Raw genomic sequence first — 27,368 nt, 5'->3', positions numbered from 1 at the left:
ACAACTGGGTATGTGTCTGTCTATTCTGTACTCCGAGATTACAAAAGTCACTCACATGCCAGCAGGCACATGACTCTCATGCCAACAAAGCAGTAAACCCCCAATGCAACTACGACATTTTATCTATGACATCCCTGAAGGTGATAGCCAAGATACATACTGTGTTACATGCCGCATAAACTCCACTTTTAATGACCCATTATTATGAGTACCTTTCAGAACTTTGTAGCTGCATTTGAGATGGAGCATACCAAATACGTCTACTGTAACCTTTGTAGCTGCATTTGAGATGGAGCAGACCAAATACGTCTACTGTAACCCCATGTAAAGTAAAACATGACAAAAAAATACCCCCTAAGAGCAGACATTACAACTAAATTACCTCTCCTTGGTACATGATTTAAAACTTAAGATTCTGTGTTAGAATCTCTCCTGTTTGGTATTTACTTTTCAGAAGTAAAAGCCAACATCAAAGGGCTCTGGATGACTAACTTTGCAGATGATTGCAAGCAGGATGTTTTGTCCCAATTAAATAACTGGTGCCAAAATCATGGACTGAAACTAAATGCCAAAAATTCATTATTGAATCATTTTGGAAGTCATCTATCCCAGAGAACTACTACATTGACAATATGCCTCTAAGAGTTGACCCAGTTGTTTGGGATTTGGGAACCTATGAGGCAGTGACTTAACTTTTGAACAAGATGTGCCCATTGTTGTAAGAAAGTCCTATATTGCACAGCTTATAAACAAAGGGATTGTGTCTAGATCTAGGGATTCCATTGCCCCCCCCTCTTTACTCAGCCCTCATGAGGCCAGTCATTGAGTATAAGTCTCCCTTTGGCATGTATCTGTCCAACCACGTGCAACAACTGGAGTGTCCACAGAGAAACTTTACTAAAATGATACAAGGCCTAAATGATGTGTCCTTCATGCACTGACTCAGAGCCCTGTCCTTATACTCTGTTTCCTATAGACTGCTAAGAGGTGACCTGTGTCTGGCATACAAGGCATCCTTTGATTCAATACTTGTGGATTTACTGTACATTAGCAAGTCAAATGGCATCAGAAATACTCAGTCTAGGGATCTACACCTGTTCTTCAACAACAACAGAGTGGTTTGGAGAGACAGGTATACCTTTCAGAGGATAGCACTGCCCTGGAACAGACTCCCCATCCACATAAAACAAAGTTCATCCCTGAACATATTCAAGCACAGCTTGGATCTATGGCTGGTAAACAAAGAATTGACCCCAGGACTGCCTCCTGTACTACTAACAGACTGAGACAGCTCCTAAATGCTTTACCCATGCATGGGTCCCCTTAAATTATATATGGTATGATCCTAATTACTCTTACTAGGGTTAATATATATAGTTATCAACCATTAGATAGGTAAAGCCAATTTCTAACTAAACTGGATAGGTTAATTCAAGCATAAAAGGGAAACCGGCTAGGGTTCAAATGGCCCACAAGGGCAACACACCTAGTGTTTACTTATCAACATTATATGTGAGATATTACAACTCAGCTCTGCTTTTCTTCTTTATCGGGTAAATGCAATATGAAAAAGTGTAAAAGCATCAACTTAATTTTTGCACAATGCCTGCTTTGTCTTTGGTGACTATAAAGTAAGAAGACAAAGTACAACACAGATGGCTGTGCTGAACACTTGACATGAACAATTCCCTATTATTTAGGCTGTTTTTTTCTTCTTTGTATTGATGGGGTCAGGACAATGTACAGAAGCTTCACAGGAAGCACCATGTAAAAACAACTGAGCTATTCATTTCCATAATATATTGACTTTTTAAAATAATTGACAGCTCTGTTTGCCATTAGTACACTGTCATGTGAGTTTGACTATATCTGTATTTGTATAGTCAAATCTGCCGTCTTCATTTGACAGATCATTATTGTTCACTTACACCATGTCCTGCTGTGTGATGATATGCTTTTACAGAACATAACAGAGTACAAAGGATAAGTCAAGATACAATCACTTTAGCTAGCAGATCTAGGAGATTCTCTCTCTGATAACCTCCCTGTTGGAGGAATAAAGACACCTTGTTGAAGTTTCCAATAGTTTATTCAGTTAAGTAGGTAGATGGACAAGTGTTCTCCTAGATCTGCTAGCCAAAGTGATTTTATCTGGAAATATCCTTTATACTCCATTTCTTGTTAGTCCTGTCACCCTCTGGGTTACAGGTGGGATACCAGACTTCACACGAGCCCTCTGGATTACCTCTGTTTTGTTTTACAGTAGAGATCTGCCTGTTAGCTCTTTTCCTTAACTGACATTTTGTGGTATCCAGCACCCATGGATGAACTGCAGAAAAACTTTCGGGAGCAAATGAGTTGCACTTCAGACTAAACCGAGAAAGTGCAGGGTTTCTACGAATGTGGAAGCTACAGTGCAGCCAGAGATACGAGATTTTAAAAGGCCATAAGAAGGTGCAACTAGTCTGAGATCATGTGAAAGTGTAGTTTATCCAGGCTCTTATATACTGTCCCACTTAGCCTAATTAGCATATATTAGCAATGGAATCTTAAGTCCACTGCATAGTAACATGATAGGCATATCTGAAAATGTAATTACTCTTTTAGTATTCCTTAAATTTACACAAGAATGGCTACCGTGAGTTCAGATGCAATCTAGACTTGACATTTTATGTCAAACTGTAGCCAGCAGAGACAAGTTACTGTAAATTTGAAATGTTTTGTAAAGTGGGCAACTATCATCTTGAGAGCTGCTGTGGTCAGTTCCAGCTTAATTTTACTATGTTAAATAAAATATGGATAGTCTCTGTAAGGTACAAACCTAATGACCAATTTTTCCTTCATGGAATTGGGGGACATTTCGAAAGTGATATTTGGCAAGGCTCTCATGTTCTTCAGACTTGCTTACCCTGTAGTTTTTAAGATCCTATGATAAAGGCTGCCTAACTCACATGCATAAAGAAGTGAAGAGAACCCACTTCACCATTGGCATGTTAATGCTGCTTTCATTTTAACAGCTACAAATTTGCCCCTAAACCTGTAGGATATGGTAGAACAAAGTGGGCGACAATATAACACTATGAATGCTGTGATGATATAGGTTCATAGATTAGTACTAGTCCCTTATAGATCATTTTAAGCCTAGTCAGTTATCCCATGTGGTCAGTTAACACATGTGAGAATCAAACATTGCACCATGGTTCTGTAAAGCAAATATCTTGCCCATTATGCTAGCCTCCCTCTTACTGTACACTATACTTTTAGTTTATTTGTGTGGGAGGTGCCTCATGATCAGAAGGATGGGGGAAAGTGAGGGGAACTCATGATTGAAAAATGAACCCCAGTGTGTGGCAATTTCACACTTTCAGAATTCATTTCTATATGTTTGCTGTTGTGGAATTAACTTGAATGCAGGTTAATTTCCATACCTTTGATGTTATAAAATGAACCATATCACAGATTCTTTACTCTATTTTGCTGATGCAAAATGAATCATATCAACTCCAATAATGAATATGCTATGAATAAATTCCCTGCGTCCTGAGACTACTATCAAAATATCATCACTTTATTCATTCCTTTGTTACTCCGTAAGTGAATTGATCCTTATGGAACTTTTTTCAGTGACAATCCAGGCTACAAGGGCAGTGGTGGTGGTACAGTATCATTACCTTAGCACCTGTGCGGTATGATTATCAAAAAAGATGTGTTACAAGTACTTTTTAAAAATATATGTAGCTAACCTTGTATATCTGTTTTGTGACTATTCAGTTTTTAAAATGTGTTTGCCTTTATTTCATTATATTTACAATGTCTTGTGTCACTAATCATTTTCTCCCCAGGACTCTGCTGAAAAGGAGCCTTTGGCTTAACTGGACTGTCCTGATAAAAAAAAAAAATTAAAATAAATAAAAATATAACTCATATCTCTGAAGTGTGCAAGGGAGGAGCAAGACTCAACATCATTAGTTTTTAACTTCATAGCACTTAAAGCAGTCCCTATTTTTCAGCAATATACCCCATTAGTTCTCATATATGTTGTGTTTAAATATAACAGATCACTGCTGAGTACAGAGGGGATCCATATACCTTCCCTGATGGAGCTATTGCAGCATTGCAGCAGGTAACATCTTTCCCCATCAGTTTAGTTTGTTTTTATCTATATGCTTAACTTATCTTTGTCATTCACAACAATGTTCACAACATGACCGAATCCTTTGTTAAAAATACACCACATTACTCCCACTTTTCTAGGCAAAGACTTATATACCTTTATGAATTATTTTCTACAGGGAAGAACTTACAGGTATGTGTGGGCTTATTTTATATATCTTCATAGGTGGTGTTTAACCTACACATATAGCCACTAGGTGGCACTAAATATGATTTTCGTTATGCTAAAGATTGGAAAAGTTCCTGTGTGTGTCACTTTTGAAGTTACTGCTATAGTAAGCATTGAAAATTACAGTATTTTGAAACATGCTTTAAGCAAATATAATACATGACTGTAGTAAAAGAAACTTGATACAGGGAGATACTACAGCTCAGTTTTAAGACAACATTGTAGAAAGCAAACCACACTCTAAACTTAAATATTACATCTCACTAATGCTTTCCTAGGAGAACTACCATGTAGCTCACACCTATTTTCTGGGGTGAATACAAAAGGTTTGAGACTCAGTACACTAGAAATGCTCAGGCAATCATACTGGGCTAATGTGAAAGTTCACTAGACAAATGCATTTCTGTGCAAGGCAGCGCATTACTCGATACATATTCTATACGTTTATATTATTCTTTTTGTCTTGTGCCCTGCAGTGTCCATAAAGCCATGTCACAGGATGATCGGTTAGTTCCTCGCCAGTTCTAGCACCCTAAGATTCCAAGAGGGAGATCTGAGAGAAAAAGAAAGTGGCGGTCATCATGAGGAAGTTAGGAGGTGTCCATCATGAGGAAGTTAGGAGGTGTCCATCATGAGGAAGTTAGGAGGTGGTCATCATGAGGAAGTTAGGAGGTGGTCATCATGAGGAAGTTAGGAGGTGGTCATCACGAGGAAATTAGGAGGTGTTCATCATGAGGAAGTTAAGACGTGGTCATCATGAGGAAGTTAGGAGGCGGTCATCATGAGGAATTAGGAGGCGATCATCATGAGGAAGTTAGGTGGTCATGAGGAAGTTAGGAGGTGTTCATCATGAGGAAGTCAGGAGGTGGTCATCATAAGGAAGTTAAGAGGTGGTCATCATGAGGAAGTTAGGAGGTGGTCATCATGAGGAAGTTAGGAGGCGGTCATCATGAGGAAGTTAGGTGGTGTTCATCATGAGGAAGTTAGGAGGTGGTCATCATGAGGAAGTTAGGAGATTTTTTGATGGTCCTAATAACACTCCCTGTCTTCACTGGAAGAAACTGATCATTACCTGCCCATTCCAAACTCCTGTGACTGTGCACTTGTATGCACATTCAGGGCTTGGCTGGAGTGGAGTGACTTGTGCCCTGAAGTCTCTGTGTTCCTGTGTATTAGAGAACAGTAGTATAGCTTCCACAAATAATGCTGCTAGACCAGGATATAAACCAGTTCTCTTCCTCCTGTGATGGGTAAACCAATCAAAATCAGCTACTGGATGCTACCCCTAACAACTCCTCCAATGCCTGGGCCATCAATTAATTTTATTTATTTGTCTTTTGTTGACCAGGTTAGTCCAACTGGGTCAAAGACCCCTTTTCAGTGGAGACCCGAGGAGAAAAGCTCCACACAAAAAAAAATACAAGAAGAACTATAGAAGAAATATTTACATAATATCAAAAGCAGTCAATCCCATTTACCTTAATCATGTCAGTTCTTCATCTCTCTCTCTGTCTTTTATCACAGACCCAACTTTCTATGACAGTTTTGTAACCTTTCATTTGGAGCACCTGTAAGCAATGAGTCTGAACTGTTCCTGATTGTGCCATACTTTTATATAGAAAACTCATTAAGATGAAGAGTTTTCCATACATTGTCACCGGAAATAGGGCATCAATATTAAGAATAAACCTTGTCAAGTTTTTCCATTTTTTCATTTAGGATGTAAAGGAGCTCTATCTGGAAAATGGCAACCCTGCTCCAATATGTTCTTATTACAAGATAAAGTCAGTTTTCACTGTTGTGTAACATTATGCAACATGGCAAAAATTGCAAAATAGTCTGTACTTGAATGAAGGGAGGGTTATATGCTATTTTTCAGGGAGATCTTGGGCCATGAGTGATAAACCTGATAGGTATAGGATTGTTGTCATGTCTTTTATTGGGATTTGACGTGATGGCACTGAATTATGGATACACAGCAGACATTTACAATTCTCAGCTTTTTTTAATTAGAAACTTATGGCACTGGTGGGAACATTAATTTGAGGTTCATACCCAAGTTTTTATAGTCAGTTATACTGAAGAAGAATACATTTGGCAACACATTTTACCAACAATGGGGAAATAAGCTTTACAAATTACATTGGTTGAATGGAAAAGGGGACTTCTATGGAAAATGTCAAAGATTTCCAAAATGTCTCCTAATTTAATTATAGGCTAATTTGCCTCTTTGCTTTGGTGGTTTTGACATAAATATGTGAAACTATTATACAGCTGTATCATGTTATGCAGCACTGGAATAAACATTTGGTCTGCACTTAATTTTCTCATGACACTACACATCCATGAAAAAGTTTTGCACCAGTATGTCATGTCATGTATGTGAATCTTTAAGAAATATTCCCATTTTCAGGAAGCCCTCTTTTGGTTGAAGAATGTGCTGAAATGGTAACTCCAGGATTATTTGCTTTCTGGGTGATATAGAGTGATGGTAGTGTATTTGGACTAGAGTATGGGCATTATACAGTAGATATATAATGTGTATTGCCAAGTATATGACTTTAAGTAGGAATATATGGGCCTGAGAACAAAAAGTTTTAGACTCATAAATTACAACTACAAAATCCAAGTGACACTAGCACTAATTCTATACTTGACACAGTGTCCATATAGCTCACTGATAATGTTTTACAATGCCAGTGTTTCAAACCTGATAAGTGTTATATTATAAGGCAGTGTTTAGGGAGACCTAGAAATAAGGGGGAAGAAACTGCAAGGGACCTGAAGCAGGTATGTGTGCACATAACACAGATGTCCTATAAGTCACAAACACAAACACTGAACCATCTGTTCCAATTACTAAACATTATAAGATTCTTATGGACTTGAGTGAGGCTTCAGACAACTCAAAACTGTTACCACCCAAAACAGAAGCAACAGGTTTTCTTGCAGTTACACAACCCCCACATCCTTCATTTCATGTTATTTCAAGCATCATAATATACTAGCAATCATTCTTCAAGACATCACAGGGTCTTGCAGCTCTTTTCAGAAAAAAAGTATTTTTCTTAAATCTAAACTGATGTGACTTTCTCACAAATCTGCCAGCCATAACTCCTTTTTATTCTATACATCTGCAATTTACAAATAAATAAAACAGATATTAGTACTCAATCCTCTCTCATGCCACTTTCCAGCACTATTTCCTGTAATACTTCCCTTTAACAACCATCATTTGCATTATGTCCTGCAACCAACTTCTTATCAACTTTACTACCTTATACCTCACTTCCAAGCTTATCAGCTTCTCACTAGCCTCCTTCATGGAATAGTTTTTATGGCCTTACTTAATTTCAAGTAAATCCACGTGACGTATTCTCTCCACTTCTGATATAAGCCAGTTGTAAAAGTGCATTAAATTTTGTCTGATAGGAATGGATTTTCCTTAGAAATGTTACTAATCTACTTCTCAACATATTTTGTATTACTTTTCTAAGAGCAGGAATAATCATGGGGCAATGCAGACGTCTTTTTTGCTTTCCTTTTAATCAGTGATGTTATTTTGATAATTTTCTGTCCTCTGGTCTCATTCTTGAATGGGAAGTTAAAGTTTAACTGGTGTCTCTCAGTAGCTGAGATTAATTGTTTTAATAGCCTGATGGAATTTATCATCCTTACAACTACTAAACTCTTTCACTACTCCCTTTGATTTTCCCAGTCCCCTCTCTCCAGTCAAGATTCAAACTATCTTTTCTTTGCTATGCAAGCAGATAACTCATTGAATTATTTCATCTGCTCAACATAAACTTAGTTTTAACCGTCATCATGCAAAAGTGTGCTCAACAGCCTAGTCTTTCTGCTTTCTCCATATAGTTCAGAAATCACATTTACCCATATCTCATCTCATCCCTTAGCAAAGTTGCTTTGAGTATCCATTTTGTTTCATTGCACAAACATTGGTGCATCTTTTCTATCTCCACATGCATCTGGTTTTCCCTTCTTACTAAATACTAACATTCTTCTTCAGGTTTTTCCTTTAGTAATAACTTTCCTGCCATACTGTAGTCATACAGCTTTTCTCATCTCTCTATGTTTCGTCTTTTTGTCTTAAGCAGGATTCTGTTACCTTTAACATTCACTCCTTAATGCAGTCATACAGTCTTCTATGACATGTAAATCTTAGCAGCCTTCCACATTAGTTAGCACACTTTTAACCAATAAACATAAACCTTTTAACTTCAAATCTGTTGTATACATAATACCTTGCATTATTTTCAAAACCATTCTCAGAAATTCTAGAAATTTCTACTTTTGGCAACCTCGGGATTATCTGAATAATTTAGAACTTTGAAATCTGTCAAAAGTCTCAGCCTTTCCAATTATTGATTTTCTGGATATAACAATTTTAAAGGGTGTATATTGCACAGTGTTTGAGATATTTAGCTATATAATTTACTGGAAGAATGTAATTAGTTCCCCAGACTTATCGAAAAACATTCCGCATTCAAACACCCACCCCAAAATAATAGCATGACAGGAGTACTTGATGAAAAATACCCAAAAATGTTTTGAATGTTAGACTCCTGGGTGAAATGAAACAGCCTGTTAAGTTTTCTAAATGTATTAAGGGAAGCCTTCTGTAGATTTTCCAGACTTTCACCATTTACATTAATTTGTTTTACAAATACAAATAATTGTTGTGTACAAGTGATGTGTGTATAGCAATAGTATTGGAAGGCATCTAACAATTTTAAAAGACTGTTAAAGCCTCACAGCAAAATCAGTACTGGTCATCTCCCCCACCGCACATGCAACCATTGTAGCTAAATCGGTACATCTCCCTACCGACAATGAGGATACATAACAATAGCCAGTCTCATCATAGCTCTCAACTTCTTAACACAAAAAATCTGGACAAAGCCAAAAATAATGGGGGGGGGGCAAAGCCCCAAAAATAGGTACAAATTTTAAATATTGTTCTTACAAACTTATAAAGTTGCTAGAAAAAAAGTTCTTGTGTAACCACACATTTTCTGAAGGATATGATGTCTGAAACCAAAATGCCTGTCATTATTTAATGAATTCTGTTCTCAGTGAGAAAATTCATAAAACCATAAATTGTATGAGGAACAAACCAAAAATACGAGGCAAAGATCTGGACATTCTGAAAAATCTGGACAGTTGAGAGGTATGAGTCTCATCCTCCTGTATAATAAGATGCAGAGCAGCTGAACGTGCATAAACAGTGACGTTCAACAGTTTATGAATTGTGTTGCTAATGCTAATGTGTTAGTAGTACAAGATGTGCCTGGTCTTTCAGGATCCTCCAGCGCCATAGCAGTGTAATCTACAGAGAGCCACTTACACCTCGTAGTGTGGCACTAGGCTCTTGAGCTGTAACCATGTCAAAGGAAAACTCATTCTGAATATGTTTTTATGTGTTTTACCTTAAACATGGTCAGTTTGGAACTCAGAAGTCCACACATGCACAATTGCGCAGAGTTTCAATTTTTTATTTAAAAAAAAAATCAACAGTGAATGATAGCATGAGTTGAAACACATTACAGTTGCAATTATTTATTTATATATTCATTTATATAATCACAACTAGATATCTGAGGTGTATGCTGTCAAAAAATTGGCTATAACAACTTTCATTTGGGAACTGTTTTATTGCCACTGTAGAGTTCCACCTCAAAGGCTTCAGTGCTATCACTTAGAAAAACACTTTAGGGTATGTGTGGGTGTGTGTGTGTATATATATATATATATATATATATATATATATATATATATGTGTGTGTGTGTGTGTACAGACACGCACATACACACACACATACATGCACATACATGCATGTGTGCCACAGTTCATAAGGTGAGGTATTACAGATGCCATAGTGAAAAAAATTAATCCTATCATATTAAAAATCAGTAAGCTTAGAAACAAACATTTCCCAAATTAAATGTGGGCTTACAACTCAGTTTAGTATCACAACCTTCAGAACGAACTTTTAAAATATACTTTTATAGGGTCAAAAATAGAAAGGAGCTGTGGGGCAAAGAATGCACCCTTGTAACCTGCAGGGAGGTTTCATAGTCACTATCTATAATCATCTTTCAGCACTAAACAGTACAACAATAGTGGAACAATTCAACAAGGTGGCTTCCTTGGCTTCCCATAGTAGGTAAAGTTAAACTGCAACAAGCAACTTTTATGTTTCTAAGGTATCACTAACTTTGGGGAGCACAGTCTCACAGAAGGCATATTTGCTTGATGGGGTATAAAAATGTGTACCACTATTAAATACCAAAATATGATACTGACAAACCACACTACAAATGTCTGAAATATCACTAGGACAACAAATCAAGCTGCAAGTATTTTTTTGTAGAGACAATTCCCCCAACCCCACCCCTATGCTTCCATACAGGGCAAGTCCCCCATTTCACAAACTTTTATATATGCCAACTTTGTAGTCCTGCAAACATGAAGAAGGGAGAAGGGTCCCCAAACAAAGGAATCACAGGTAGAGCAGACACAGAAACAATGCTGGCAGTGATTTCTTATGAGAAGAATTTCACCAGCCTACACTTTGGTATCTTGTGCCTCAGGTACTTGATGTTCAGGGAAATATGATCTGAGCAGCGTGTAGACATGCAAAGAAAATGCAATGGATGGATAGAAAGGATAATACCTGAGATGTTATATCTGCATGTATGCTCTGCACAGGGTAGTTTCTTTTCATTTCAGGAGCTAATTACTGGACATAAAACAAGCTGAAGTTTAGCAAACCATTAAATCATGATGTGAATAAGCCTTCACACTTGAATGGCTTATTCTTTTGTTCAAAAACCATGAAGTCATAGCAATATCATCATGCAGACATTAAACATTCACCATCATGAAGTCATAGCAATATCATCATGCAGACGTTAAACATTCACCATCATGAATTCATCGCAATATCATCATGCACACATTAAATATTCACCATCATGAAGTCATAGTAATATCATGCAGATGTTAAACATTCACCATCATGAAGAATTAGCAATATCATCATGCAGATGTTAAACATTCACCATCATGAAGTCATACCAATATCATCATGCAGAAGTTAAACATTTACCATCATGAAGTCATAGCGATATCATCACGCAGACGTTAAACATTCACCATCATGAAGTCATAGCAATATCATCACACAGAAGTTAAACATTCATCATCATGAAGTCATAGCAATATCATCACGCAGATGTTAAACATTCATCATCATGAAGTCATAGCAATATCATCATGCAGACGTTAAACATTCACCATCATGAAGACATAGCAATGTCATCATGCAGAAGTTAAACATTCACCATCATGAAGTCATAGCAATGTCATCACGCAGAACTTAAACATTCACCATCATGAAGTCATAGCAATATCATCATGCAGATGTTAAACATTCACCATCATGAAGTCATAGCAATATCATCATGCAGACATTAAACATTCACCATCATGAAGTCATAGCAATATCATCATGCAGACGTTAAACATTCAACATCATGAAGTCATAGCAATATCATCATGCAGAAGTTAAACATTCACCATCATGAAGTCATAGCAATATCATCATGCAGACGTTAAACATTCAGCATCACGATGTCACAGCAATATCATCATGCAGACGTTAAACATTCACCATCATGAAGTCATAGCAATATCATCATGCAGAAGTTAAACATTCACCATCATGCAGTAATAGCAATATCATCACACAGATGTTAAACATTCACCATCATGAAGTCATAGCAATATCATCATGCAGACGTTAAACATTCACCATCATGAAGTCATATCATAGCAATATCATCATGCAGACGTTAAACATTCAGCATCACGATGTCACAGCAATATCATCATGCAGACGTTAAACATTCACCATCATGAAGTCATAGCAATATCATCATGCAGACGTTAAACAGTCACCATCATGAAGTCATAGCAATATCATCATGCAGAAGTTAAACATTCACCATCATGCAGTAATAGCAATATCATCACGCAGATGTTAAACATTCACCATCATGAAGTCATAGCAATATCATCATGCAGACGTTACAATTTACCATCATGAAGTCATAGCAATATCATCATGCAGAAGCTAAACATTCACTATCATGAAGTCATAGCAATATCATCACGCAGACATTAAACAGTCACCATCATGAAGTCATAGCAATATCATCATGCAGACGTTAAACATTCACCATCATGAAGTCATAGCAATATCATCACGCAGATGTTAAACATTCACCATCATGAAGTCATAGCAATATCATCATGCAGAAGTTAAACATTCACCATCATGAAGTCATAGCAATATCATCATGCAGATGTTAAACATTCATCATCATGAAGTCATAGCAATATCATCATGCAGACGTTAAACAGTCACCATCATGAAGTCATAGCAATATCATCATGCAGTAATAGCAATATCATCACGCAGATGTTAAACATTTACCATCATAAAGTCATAGCAATATCATCATGCAGACACTAAACATTCACCATCATGAAGTCATAGCAATATCATCATGCAGACGTTAAACATTCACCATCATGAAGTCATAGCAATATCATCACGCAGATGTTAAACATTCACCATCATGAAGTCATAGCAATGTCATCACGCAGAACTTAAACATTCACCATCATGAAGTCATAGAAATATCATCACGCAGAAGATAAACATTCACAATCATGAAGTCATAGCAATATCATCATGCAGACATTAAACATTCACCATCATGAAGTCATAGCAATATCATCATGCAGAAGTTAAACATTCACCATCACGAAGTCATAGCAATATCATCATGCAGACGTTAAACATTCACCATCACGAAGTCATAGCAATATCATCATGCAGAAGTTAAACATTCACCATCATGCAGTAATAGCAATATCATCATGCAGACGTTAAACATTCACCACATAAAGTCATAGCAATATCATCATGCAGACACTAAACATTCACCATCATGAAGTCATAGCAATATCATCATGCAGACGTTAAACAGTCACCATCATGAAGTCCTTGCAATATCATCATGCAGACGTTAAACATTCACCACATAAAGTCATAGCAATATCATCACCTTGGTAAATGCAGTGCAACACATCCTTAGGGCAGAAAGTTTTCCAAGGGCCAGAATATATAATGAATCAGAAGGTCATGTTAATTCTTATGCAAAACAATATATTTGGTTTGTAAGGAGAAACAATAATTAAAATAATCTGCTTTGTAAGTAGTGTACATGAGGTGGATTAAGTCATTTTAGGAAATGCGGTTTAAAAAATAAATCTAATTTCCACATAGGTACATTAATTCAGACTGAGCCCACTAAAAGCAAATACTTATAATTATGAAACAAAAACCATTTGTAACTTGATAAATGGAAGAGGAGGGGGTAGAATGTATCTGTTATACATCATGCTTGGCGCCTTGCCCAATCTGCTGATAGGACCACCTTACTGAGTTACAAGATACATAATAAGATAAATCATAAGGTTCGATTTATTACCAGTTTTAGAAGCAATACCAGACAGTTTTGTGATCTTATTAACAAACATTGGGGTATACTTTTGACTGATAATCAAGCAAAAATGTTGCCTACATGTTGCATGTTCACTTATAGGAGGGGAAAACCACTGGAAATTTTTTAAATCATTTTTAAAAAAACTTCTCATTTTGTTGCCAACAGACAGCAGTCTATTGAAGGTGTACCTTTGGCTGGATGTTTCCTGTGTGGACATTGTACAGCTTGCAAACGTTGTGAAAATAAAACATTTTTCATCTGCTAATTCATCTGTTGTATATGATATGAGATGTTTTGCCAATTGTATATCAGAATGGATTATTTATTTAGTAGAGTGTCATTGTTCTGCTTTTTATGTAGGACAAACTTCTAGACAGTTTAAAATTTGTATTTCTGAGCATTTAAGTGATATTCGTAATAAAAGAAGGTCTAATGCTTTGTATAGACATGTTTTGCAGCACACTACAGCAACATTTAGATTTACTGTTATTGATCGTATCAGCATTAAGGGAAGCAATAGGTTGGGTTGGCATGATATTTTGAATAAAAAATAACGGTTTTGGATTATTAAACTAGGGGCTTTATTCCAATAACCACAAAAGGAGAATTGTGCCAAAACCACAATAACCTAAAACACACTTAAAAAATGGCCCAAAGGAAGCTCGCTTTAATGCATACTAACGTCAAGACGAAACATATTAACATTGGTAGCATTAGTGTGCATTAAAGTGAACTTCCTTCAGGCTTTATTGTGGCCGTTTTCTTGTTTTTATAGTTTTCGGACTCTCTGTGCCATTTTTTAAGTGTGTTTTAGGGGCTTTATTCCCCCACCCGGGTTAAATGATGTACTTTGATAGGTGAAAGGTGGGGGGTGTGTCTGGTTTTTTTAGATATATTCACAAGCTTGAAGGGGGTGTTTCCCTCGTTTTAGTCTTTATGTGATTGTTATTTGCACTGAAGAAGGCTTCGGCCGAAACCAGTTTGCCGTTATGCTGTATTTATTTTGTTTAATAAATAGTTATTGGATCGACTGTTTTCCCTGTGCTGGCCATTTTTATTATTTTTTTTTGCATTTGGTATTTTGGCCTTGCACTTTTGCCGTATGTGCATACTATGGAGGTGTGTTTGCCCTTGCCATACAGCCCAACACATTAGTCATGGCAGAATTCAACTATTCTTCCATAGACTGTGGGACATACACAAACAAAAACATGCTCGCCTAGAGGTTCCTGGACTTTGTTAACACAAATGCTTTGAAATAGATAGTCTGTACCCCCACTAGGGGCTTTAATGTTCTGGACATAGTACTCACCAACAAGGGGGGGGGTCACTGTACTTCCCCATGCATGATGCCCTCCCTGGTTAGGTCAGACCACAAATCAGTCTCATTTGAAGTAACTACTAGAACTGACACATTCACAGGAACAAAAATGATAAAACACTTTACTATAGCTAACTACAGCCTACTAAGCGATGGTATAAAAAGCTTCATACCATCCACAATCACAGACATCAATGATTACTATGCAGAAGTGCATGTAAATGCCCAGTACAAACACTTAAGCATCTGCATAAACTCTGCTGCACCTGACCAGATCAAAGCCCGTAAAAACAAGGGACTGTGGTGGACTTCAAGTATAAACAGATAATATAACAAGAGGAAGAAACTGTTATCCAAAAGCAAGAGGGATATCACTCTGCAGAGGAACAGTTCCCTCTTAAGCTTAAACAAGAAAATCAGAAATCTTGTAAAGTCTTCTAAAGCAAATTATGAGACTAAGATGGTATTTCCAGCCAAGGATAATCATAAGGCATTCTTTAACTACATCTCAAGTCTAAAAGGGAATACCTAGCTATGTGCCAAACTGGTAGTAGATGGGATCACTCATAGTACACTAGAAGATATAGCCAACCTGCTAGCTGACAGATTCAGTGCAACTTCACCCCCTATCCCAACCTACCATATCCCAAAGCATACCTGACACCAGCCCTCTTCCTAGTATCTCTAGAGAACAGGTCATCTCTGTACGTGTTAAGGTCAAAAACATGGCCTTAGTGGGACCAGATAATATCCTAGGTTGTTTCTTAGACAATCTAAAACAAGACCTAGCGGATCCACTTGGTGTTCTCTTTAATCATAGCTTGAGAGCTGGCTATATTCATGCAGAATGGAGAACAGCAACAGTAATGCCCCTGCACGAAGGGGGGCCATCAACTGACCCTGGGGAACTACAGACTCATAAGTCTAACCAGCCTCATCTGCCTGCAAGGCCATGGAAAGAACTATCATGGATCTTATCAACAAGGACATAGGCAACCTCCAAATACTGGACCCAATCTAGTTTGGCTTTGTTAAGGGTAGGTAATGGTTATTAAACTTCGTGGACTTCTTTGAGAAATGTCACCAAAGCCATGGAAGAAGGCAAAACAGTGCACACTGCCTATCTCAACCTTGGCAAGGCTTTTGACACAATTTCCTACTCTGGCATCATTAAGAAACTCTCCTAGATAGGTACTAAGCCTTACGTTACTAGATGGGTAGCCAGTTGGTTCACAGACAGAACATACCCTGTCAAAATTGGTGACTCCACCTCTACCAATAGACCCGTCACCAGTGGAGTACTACAGGGTCTGTGCTGGGCCTCTTACTGTTTGGTATCTATTTCTCAGAAGTCCAGGCCAAAGTAGGTGGCCTTTGGCTCACCAGGTTCGCTGATGATTGCAAACTGGGAGGAATCATTGAGTTCCCCAGCAATGCCAACATATTACAGAAAGGCCTAACACAGATAAATGACTGGTGCAAAGTCATGGTCTACACTAAATGCAAATAAAAGCATTATTAATCCCTATGGCAAAACAGAATTTCCTACAAATTGCAATATTGACAGCACACTCCTGAGTTCCAACCTGGTGGTGTGAGATTTGGGAACACAGGCTGATAGCAATCTGACTTTTGACCATCAAGTTTCAACAGTGGTAAGGAAGGCCTTCAATGTAGCACACCTCATAAGCAAGGGCATAGCATCCAGGACAAGGGAGGTTATAACTCCACTGTACTTGACCCTAATCTGACCACTAATAGAGTATAATGTACCCTTTTCATGTACCTCACCAGACACCTGCAGCAGCTGAAGAGACCACAGAGATTTCTCACTAAGAAAATATAGGGACTCCAAACTATGACATAGATGGATAGGCTGAAAGTCCTGTTACTTTACTCTGTATCTTATAGGCTGCTGAGAGGCGATTTGTGCCTGGCCTATAGGGCCATCTCCAACCCTACTATAATGGACATGCTGCACATCCACAAGTCAAATGGCTCAAGAGTAACCCTTTCTAGGGATCTCAACCTAGCTTGTGACATTAAAAGAACATGATGGAGAGACAGATATGTCTCCCAGAGACTGCCACTTCTCTGGAACAGACTTCCTGTTCATGTAAAACAGCTCCTCACTGACCCTATTTAAATGCAACCTAGATAACTGGATGGGAGACCCCTGAGGTGGCACCCATGTCCCTCATGAACAAGGCGAGCTGATGTTGATCACAGACCCACTCTGTTCATAAATTTGTTCTGTGAACTATCCAAAAAGAACAAATTGGGATACTTGGGATTAATATGGCTAGGATTGCAAAGGCTCTAGGGCCACTAGCCTAGTAACCTCCTATGAACCTAAGAATATATATATTTCAGTAATAAAAAGTTAAAAGATAATGTTGCATTTAAGTATAAGTCTTATACTTAAATACCTGAGAGAGTGTGGAAAGACGCTTACTGCATCTTGGGACATTAACTAGGTGTGATGTTATTTAGAGTCAACCTCTTAGGATTTCCTACTGTACGGATAGACTGCCACATGCCTGCTGGGTAGTGAATGCCTCATGCCATCAGATTTCTGAAAACATGCTACTCATTTACAAGGCATATCATCAGTAGTGTGGATATGTGTGTTTATTTGTTGTTGCAAAAGTACATTTTCTGTGCATGTAGGCACCTTGACTCAACACTATATCAGTTTACAATCTCAAATATGGACACGCAGTCTTTGGTAAGGCAAAAAAATGTGACATGATGCACTCAGATCTCCCTGTTAAAATAGATCAAATTCTCATAAACTATACTTTTGGGAAATATGGTTGCCTGTGCCAACTGAAAAGAAAGACAAAAAAGTAAAGAAAGAAAGCAAATAATAACCAGTCTTACATTACTAGTTGAAAACGTTACTAAAATACTACATGTTTAGTGGTGTAAAACCCCCAAACGTAAGGCAGCAACACACTCTGCGTTAGTTTTACTGATTAATAATTCTGCATGTGGTCACCATATGGATAATTTATCAGGAAGCATAAAGTTATGTTTCACAGAAAAGATACATTTTGTAGTAGTTTAGATGTGCTGCATCCTTCCTTGCGAAATATGCAAAAATGTAATACACTTACCTGGGCTGAGAAATCTATTAGTTTTGGTAGAGGCTGCCTATTGCCTTCATCTGTCTTTAAGAAATCCAGTAAGCTACCTTTAAAGATAAATCAGAAATACAAACAACATTCATGAAAGCACTCACAGAAGGAATATCTTACAGTGCTTAAAATATTTTATGCCAGACAAACTGTACAGCAGTCTAAATTCATATAAATAGTTGCTCCTGGTCTTCTTTAGTTAAAAGAAGAAACCCATTTTACTGTGACATCATCACGGCCTTAGATGATAATTCAGTATCCTCTTCTTTTTCTTTTTTTGTATATACTTTTATACAATTATAACATATATATTGCAGACTGTAGTGGTGTACTGTAGAGGAATTTGTTTCACTTCAAATGTAACTTTAAACACAATTACAAATGTCACAGTCATTGTTAAATTTACATTTCCAGGTGCTGCCTGTGATGTATAACTGTATTGTTGTAGGAATATTCAGTTTACAGATACTGAATTTCACCAGAAAATAAACTAGAAATTCTGTATTAGTTCTTCATCCCCACCCCTTGATAACTTCAGAAGAACATACTGTGTTCCAGGTGTTTTTTGAGATAAGCAATAAACAAACTCCATCAGAAAAAGCTAAATTATATTATGCCACTCAATTTTTTTGCAGAATTTACAACCATTTACCATTTGTTACATGTTCCCTCTTGTTCATGTGTGTTTTCTCTGGGTGCTCCAGTTACCTCCCACATTCTAAAGACATGCCTTAAGTGTACTGGGGTCTCTAAACTGTCCATAAATGTGAGTGGGTGGGTGCATGTGTGATAGAAGAATGACCTGACAATGTACTTCCATTACCCCCCTTTGCTTGAAAAAAATTCCACTGATAGTGGTGTCTCTCCACTGGGTCTCTCTCAGATTAGGCTGCAACTTGTAAGAGGGCGAGCAAGAAGAGTAATTATTAGAGCCAAAATGCATTTACAAGAAAATAAGCTATATCATTTGTATTAAAATGGAAATGGATATGTCATAGGCAGTAAAAAACACAGATCAGTTCTGCTAGTAAGAACTTACCACTATCTATACAGTGTGTTATTTTCTAAACTACAATAAAATTATATTCCTCATATATTAGATATTCTGACCGACAATAAAGCAAACTTTGCCTTCTGTGCCCTCTTTTGTGAGTTCTACAGACTGTAAGTCATCTTTCTGTTTACACAGTATAATTGTGTATAAGATATGTTATCTGCACCTGTGTCATCTTTTGTTTTCTGGGAAATATTTGTTGTTGGTTACTTGCAGTGACCAGATGCAACTTATTTGCATAGACTGTCTTTCAGAAAGGGGTGGACTGGTTATGGGCAGCTGCAGGAATTAGTGTGAAATGAAAAAAAAAAAAGACGTGGTGTGTTTCAATATTATATTTTCCCTATGAAACATAATCTTAGTAACAAAGTTCCCTAAACATAAAACCTTAATCTTAAACCTAAAAACATAATGCAAAACCTAAAAGTCTAATCCTAATCTAAAGTATAAAACACCAGCTCTAACCTTAAACCTGAAACCTTAATCTCACCATAAACCAAAAACTCTAATTCTAATCCTAAAACACTAACCCTAAACCAAAAATCTTAACCCAAGCCTAAAACACTAACGATAACCCTTAGTTTAAAAACCCTAACCTAACCATAACCCTAAAACTCTAACCCTAACTGTAAACCAAAACCGTAATCCTAAATGGTGACAATTTGATATTCCCAGAATCTTTCCCATTTTTGTGCATGGGGTTGGGGTGACCATCATTTGGAGACAGTGTTCACACCTCCGGGTAGCTAGCCCTGCTACAATTATTCTTCCATACCACACCTGGGGCCAATGTAGATTATCCAATCCATGTCTTTGGAATGTGGGAGGAAACCAGTGCACCTAGAGAAAATTAATCTAAACAGGAAAGATAGTTTACCTGCGTCTATTAAGTGTTATAAGAAACTTTCTCCTGTATGTGTTACAAAAATAATTTCCATCTAAAGGAATAACGAAATAATGCTGACATTAACACCTTTGTTTTACAGAATGCATAAAAAATGCATTACCTTCTTCCAAAACCTTTCCAGGATATAATCTGCATTGCATGTGTTGGTGGTACCATTTTTCAAACTACAGATGAAGTTATAATACTTATAAGGATTGTTACTTCATTGAACTAGAACATTTCCATTAACATATAACAGGAAGGTGTCTAGGTGGAAAAAACAGTACAGCAGTGTTTAATTTCAGAGTACGGGCAGTGCAGTGGCATAGTGGTTAGCATTGTCACCTCATAGCAGTGTTTAGTTTCAGGGTACGGGTGGCACAGTGGCATAGTGGTTAGTATTGTCACCTCACAGCAGTGTTTAGTTTCAGAGTATGGGTGGCGCAGTGGCATAGTGGTTAGCATTGTCACCTTATAGCAGTGTTTAGTTTTAGAGTATGGGCAGCACAGTGGCATAATTGTTAGCATTGTCACCTCACAGCAGTGTTTCAATTTAGAGTATGGGTGGTGCAGTGGCATAGTGGTTAGTGTTGTCATCTCACAGCAGTGTTTAGTTTTAGAGTATGGGTGGTGCAGTGGCATAGTGGTTAGCGTTGTCACTTCACAGCAGTGTTTAATTTTAGAGTATGGGTGGTGCAGTGGCATAGTGGTTAGCGTTGTTACCTCACAGCAGTGTTTACTTTCAGAGTACGGGCAGAACAGTGGCATAGTGGTTAGCATTGTCATCACACAGCAGTGTTTAGTTTCAGAGTACAGGCAGTGCGGTGACATAGTGGTTAGCATTGTCATCACACAGCAGTGTTTAGTTTCAGAGTACAGGCGGTGCGGTGACATAGTGGTTAGCATTGTCACCTCACAGCAGTGTTTAGTTTCAGAGTACGGGCAGTGCAGTGGCATAGTGGTTAGCATTGTCACCTCACAGTAGTGTTTAGTTTCAGAGTACGGGTAGCACAGTGGCATAGTGGTTAGCATTGTCACCTCACAGCAGTGTTTACTTTCAGAGTAGAGGTGGCGCAGTGGCATAGTGGTTAGCATTGTCATCACACAGCAGTGTTTAGTTTCAGAGTACAGGCAGTGCAGTGGCATAGTGGTTAGCATTGTCACCTCACAGCAGTGTTTAGTTTCAGAGTATGGGCAGTGCAGTGGCATAGTGGTTAGCATTGTCACCACACAGCAATGTTTAGTTTCAGAGTACAGGCGGTGCAGTGGCATAGTGGTTAGCATTGTCACCTCACAGCAGTGTTTAGTTTCAGAGTACGGGCAGTGCAGTGGCATAGTAGCTAGCATTGTCACCTTACAGCAGTGTTTAGTTTCAGAGTACGGGTGGCACAGTGGCATAGTGTTTAGCATTGTCACCTCACAGCAGTGTTTAGTTTCAGAGTATGGGTGGCGCAGTGGCATAGTGGTTAGTATAGTCACCACACAGCAGTGTTTAGTTTCAGAGTACAGGCGGTGCAGTGGCATAGTGGTTAGCATTGTCACCTCACAGCAGTGTTTAGTTTCAGAGTACGGGCAGTGCAGTGGCATAGTGGTTAGCATTGTCACCTCACAGCAGTGTTTAGTTTCAGAGTATGGGCAGCACAGTGGCATAGTGGTTAGCATTGTCACCACACAGCAGTGTTTAGTTTCAGAGTACAGGCAGTGCAGTGGCATAGTGGTTAGCATTGTCACCTCACAGCAGTGTTTAGTTTTAGAGTATGGGTGGCGCAGTGGCATAGTGGTTAGCGTTGTCACCTCACAGCAGTGTTTAGTTTCAGAGTACAGGCGGTGCAGTGGCATAGTGGTTAGCATTGTCACCTCACAGCAGTGTTTAGTTTCAGAGTACGGGTGGCGCAGTGGCATAATGGTTAGCGTTGTCACCTCACAGCAGTGTTTAGTTTCAGAGTACGGGTGGTGCAGTGGCATAGTGGTTAGCGTTGTCACCTCACAGCAGTGTTTAGTTTCCGAGTACAGGTGGTGCAGTGGCATAGTGGTTAGTGTTGTCACCTCACAGCAGTATTTAGCTTCAGAGTATGGGCGGCGCAGTGGCATAGTGATTAGCGTTGTCACCTCACAGTAGTCTTTAGTTTTAGAGTACGGGTGGCGCAGTGGCATAGTGGTTAGCATTGTCACTTCCCAGCAGTGTTTAGTTTTAGAGTACAGGCAGCACAGTGGCATAGTGGTTAGCATTGTCACCTCACAGTAGTGTTTAGTTTCAGAGTACGGGTGGTGCAGTGGCATAGTAGTTAGTGTTGTCACCTCACAGCAGTGTTTAGTTTTAGAGTATGGGTGGCGCAGTGGCATAGTAGTTAGTATTGTCACCTCACAGCAGTGTTTAGTTTTAGAGTATGGGCAGCACAGTGGCATAGTGGTTAGCATAGTCACCTCACAGCAGTGTTTAGTTTCAGAGTACGGGTGGTGCAGTGGCATAGTGGTTAGCATTGTCACCTTACAGCAGTGTTTAGTTTTAGAGTATGGGTGGTGCAGTGGCATAGTTGTTAGTGTTGTCACCCCACAGCAGTGTTTAGTTTTAGAGTATGGGTGGTGCAGTGGGATTGTAGTTAGTATTGTCACCTCACAGCAGTGTTTAGTTTTAGAGTATGGGTGGTGCATTGGCATAGTGGTTAGCGTTGTCACCTCACAGCAGTGTTTATTTTTAGAGTATGGGTGGTGCAGTGGTATAGTGGTTAGCATTGTCACTTCACAGCAGTGTTTAGTTTTAGAGTATGGGTGGTGCAGTGGCATAGTGATTAGTGTTGTCACCTCACAGCAGTGTTTAATTTTAGAGTATGGGTGGCGCAGTAGCATAGTGGTTAGCGTGTTCACCTCACAGCAGTGTTTAGTTTTAGAGTACGGGCGGTGCAGTGACATAGTGGTTAGCGTTGTCACCTCACAGCAGTGTTTAGTTTTAGAGTATGGGTGGTGCAGTGGTATAGTGGTTAGCATTGTCACTTCACAGCAGTGTTTAGTTTCAGAGTACGGGCGGCGCAGTGGCATAGTGATTAGTGTTGTCACCTCACAGCAGTGTTTAATTTCAGAGTACGGGTGGCGCAGTAGCATAGTGGTTAGCGTGTTCACCTCACAGCAATGTTTAGTTTTAGAGTACGGGTGGTGCAGTGACATAGTGGTTAGCGTTGTCACCTCAGAGCAGTGTTTAGTTTTAGAGTAATACAAACTCTTTCTCGATCTTATGCTTGATACAGACTGCATTTGCTCAAGTATTCTCACTTGAGATGATGCTTGCAGTTTCATAGATGGCTTCTTCATAGAGACAGGTCTCTCAAAAGTATGAGACTAATATCTCAACAGGAGAGAAGGACACCGTAACGCTTTTCAGTTATACTTTCTTTATAAAATAAATGGTACCTTTCTGGTCTATAAGACATGATGAAAGGAAACAACATTTCAAAATATTACCATGTGATGCTATAGATTAGCCACTGCCTTCTATCTTGCTTTTTTGGCAGCATCATTTATCATTCTAGGAAACATCAAGCTGTCATACACACCATTATAAATGTTTAACCATTGACTCATCCTCAGCAGTCCATTATTTTAAACTTTCTTTAATTTCACCCCTGCTACCTTTCGCTTCCCACCCCTCAGCCTTATATGTAGCTATTCATCCAGATTTTGCATGCATCCTAATACTCCTTCCAAACAGAAAACCTTTAATTCCTTCTTTATCTAAACTGGATAAACACAGCTAATTCAAAAGCTGCAAAAATCAATAGCTATAGTGATAACATCATGTACATAGCAAATAAAGACTTCATTCCTATACCTGTCACATAAACATACCCCAGCATTCAAAAATATGTCTTCACGTCTTTTCTTTCCCTAAATCCAGTTTTCCCATCCAACAAATTACATTAATCTGTCATTTTAAAGTGCTAAAATGTGAAGTGCAGAGCCTAATTCTTCTTAATATAGATTATTTCCTTAAGTGAAAACATTTTACAATTATTATGCTAGTAACTCACACTAGCATTGGCAGATTAGAAATGATTACCGCTTACTCTAACATGCAAACTAGTCATAAACAGTGAGTTGTTCTTTAAATGTTGTGTATTTGCTGATTAGTTGTATAATGTATGATACTCTGTTTAAATTTGGGGCATTTGTTCGTTACTTGTATACATTTGTTTACTATGCTCTTTATGTAACATTGTAATTTTTCTGGAGCTTTTCTCCTCAAGCCTGCCCAGTCAGTTATCCTGGTAAACAAATACAATAAATAAAGTAATTAATAAATAATAACTAGTTTCATATTTGAATGCTCGCAATTAAAAAAATTGTTCTTTTAGACGTTATTATTTCATTTTGATTATCATGTTTGTCAAGCACCTCCTTAATTGTCCCACTTCCAGTTCTGTTATTTATGGCACAGTATGCAGTATCTCACATACAGTTGATTTAGAATTGTATTTCCATTTTTTAGTAATTGCCTTTTTAGCAGTCACTAGAATTAAACTTAACAAGGCTTTACTATGTCTAGGGAACTCAGATTCAGTGCCCCATTTCAAAAGAATCATTGGCTTAGTTGTGCCCATTTGCTCACCCAATATTTCTGACAGAATACTTTGCAGGCGGTTTTAAAAATCTGCCAACTCTCTACACTGTCACAGAGTACAGTTGTACAAACTATTGCCATAACAGTGGATGTTCTTCTCTTCATGGTTGCAGCATTCTTTACTATAGGGATCACCTGCCCAGGACAGCCAATGTTCGGCCAGTATACCAAAACCTAATGGTCTTGTATGTGCTGTACATCACACATATGCTCCCCACACAGGATGTAGGGCATAAAAGTGATGTATGGACATAGTTACCTAGAACTTAAATTGTCCCAGTAGAGAACAGTCTCCATGGGACAAAGGAGTCGTTCATATCCAGAAGGAGAAAAATGCAGAAGAAAAAGAGGAAACCTTCAGCCAGAAGGGAATCCAAAACAAAAACTAGAACAAGAGGAGGTTGGAGGAAGGGAGTGAATACTGTAACAGTGAAGAGAAGGACATCTACTGTTATGGTAAGATTTTACACATCTGCACTAGGTCCTTCTTTATCACTGTTGCAGTACTCTTTACTATAGGTAGAGTAAAAAAGCTCAAGAAACAGAATGGGAGGTGGAAGGCTGAGAAGAGTCCTCAACAAACCCACACAAAATACTTCTAGCAAAACCTGCTCTGATCCTTGAAACTATATCCAACTTATAATTCTTAGTAAAGGAATGCACTGAAGGTTGAGTAGCAGGATCACAGCATCACGGGTAGAATTGGTGTCCAACCCGTTGAAGAAGGCACCAGAACAGGCAACAGCCTTAGTGGAATGAGCTCTAACAGAAGTAGACACAGATTTGTCATGAAAAGAATAACAAAAGGAAATGGTTTTAGATATCCAAGAGGAGATGGTTTGCTTAGAAACAGCCAGACCTTATGCTCTGGGATGAAAGGAAACAAAAAGCTGGTCAGACTTATGAATGGCCTTTGTTTTATCCAAATAGTACATGAGCTCTCTGTGCAAATCTAAGGTATGTAAGACCCTCTCATGATCAGACTGAGGAGAAGGGAAAAAGGAAGGGAGTTGTACTGACTGATTGAAGGACAACTCATTTACTACCTTGGGCATAAAAGAAAGATTAATATGAAGGGATACCCTATCCCTGCAAAAAAATAAAAAAGAGGAAGGGCCATAAGGATCTGGAGCTCCGAAACCCTCTGAGCAGAAATAAGAACCAGCAACAAAACAGTTTAACAGGTACAATGTTGCAAAGAAGCAGAATTTGCAGGCTGAAAAGAGTCTGAGTTAATTTTTTCCAAAACAAAATTAAGGTCCCACGGAGGAATAGGTTTCCTTGGAGGCCTTAGATGTAGGAATTATTTTACACCAAAACAAGAAACCAAGGGAGGGTTCAAGGGCAAATAAGCAGGCTGACAAATAGGCAGTCACAGAAGAATAGGCTAAGCCAAACTGGAGCAACTCACACAAATAAGAGAAGACCAAAGGGACCCTCACTGAAAAAGGATCCTGATTATCAATGTGGCACCAGACAGAAAATCTTTTCCATTTGGACATGTAAGATTTTCTGGTTGAGGGTTCCTTGCCTCCTGTAAAACCCTTAGCATGACCTCAGAAAGAGGTAACTGAAAGGGATCAAAACCCTATCACCCACAGTGTCAGCTGAAGAATGGACAAGTGAGGATAGATGAGAGACCCCTTGTCTTGTGTGAGGATGTTGAACCGATGAAGTAAATTGTGATGATTGCCCATAGCCAGATGCATTAAGAGGGGGGAACCAGTGCTGTCTTGGCTGAAAGGGGGTCACTAGCAAGATTTTTGTGGAGCCCAACTGAATCTTCTGCAGGACTCTTAGAAGTAGAGGAAGAAGAAGGAATGCATTAAGAAACATCCCTCTCCAAGGAAAAGAAAGGGCATCCGTCTCTCATGCCAGATGACATGGCACTCTGGACCAGAAAAGAGGGAGATGCCTGTTCAAAGAGGAGGCAAAAAATCTACCTGAGGAATACTCCACTGATGGACAATGTCCAGAAACATGTCTCTGTGAAGCATCCATTTGTGAGCCCATGTTTTGGACCTGCTTAGATACTCTGCCACAAGATTGTGCTCTGAAGGAATGTATACTGCCTGAATAGTTAACTGATAACTGACAGCCACCTCCTAAGCCTGAAGAGCCATCCTGCAGTGGAGGTAAGATTTTGTGCCTCCCTGCTTGTCGACATACCACATCAGTACAGTGTTGTCTGTGTACACTTTCAAGGGACCTGAAGAGAACATGGGGTGAAAAGCTTGAAGGACAAGAATTAGAGCTCTAGGAAAGCGAAATAAAATATAAGACCAAAGAAAAGAAAAAAAACCCCAACAGGGCCCTTATGTTATGGTCAGATATTCATCACAGCAGTAAGACATTCAGACCAACAAGACATAATGGCGTTCGTACTGGCAGCAAAGAAGTTCTGGGTAAGTGCACC

General features: G+C 38.6%; 1 protein-coding gene across 2 annotated transcripts in view; it reads right to left on the bottom strand.

Annotated features, from left to right (window-relative positions):
- HCK (HCK proto-oncogene, Src family tyrosine kinase) overlaps positions 1-27,368 on the bottom strand; it is a 560,445-nt gene that overhangs the window by 204,365 nt on the left and 328,712 nt on the right. For both annotated transcript variants that reach the window (XM_044090343.1, XM_044090344.1), the window contains exon 11: positions 18,380-18,456. In XM_044090343.1, the coding sequence (XP_043946278.1) occupies positions 18,380-18,456 (77 nt within the window). The remainder of the gene's footprint in view (positions 1-18,379; positions 18,457-27,368) is intronic.

The sequence above is a fragment of the Protopterus annectens genome, chromosome 12.part0 (genome assembly GCF_019279795.1).
Source record: "Protopterus annectens isolate FY-2018-M chromosome 12.part0, PAN1.0, whole genome shotgun sequence".
NCBI classification, from domain to species: domain Eukaryota; kingdom Metazoa; phylum Chordata; order Ceratodontiformes; family Protopteridae; genus Protopterus; species Protopterus annectens.
This window is presented reverse-complemented; position numbering and strand designations above follow the sequence as displayed.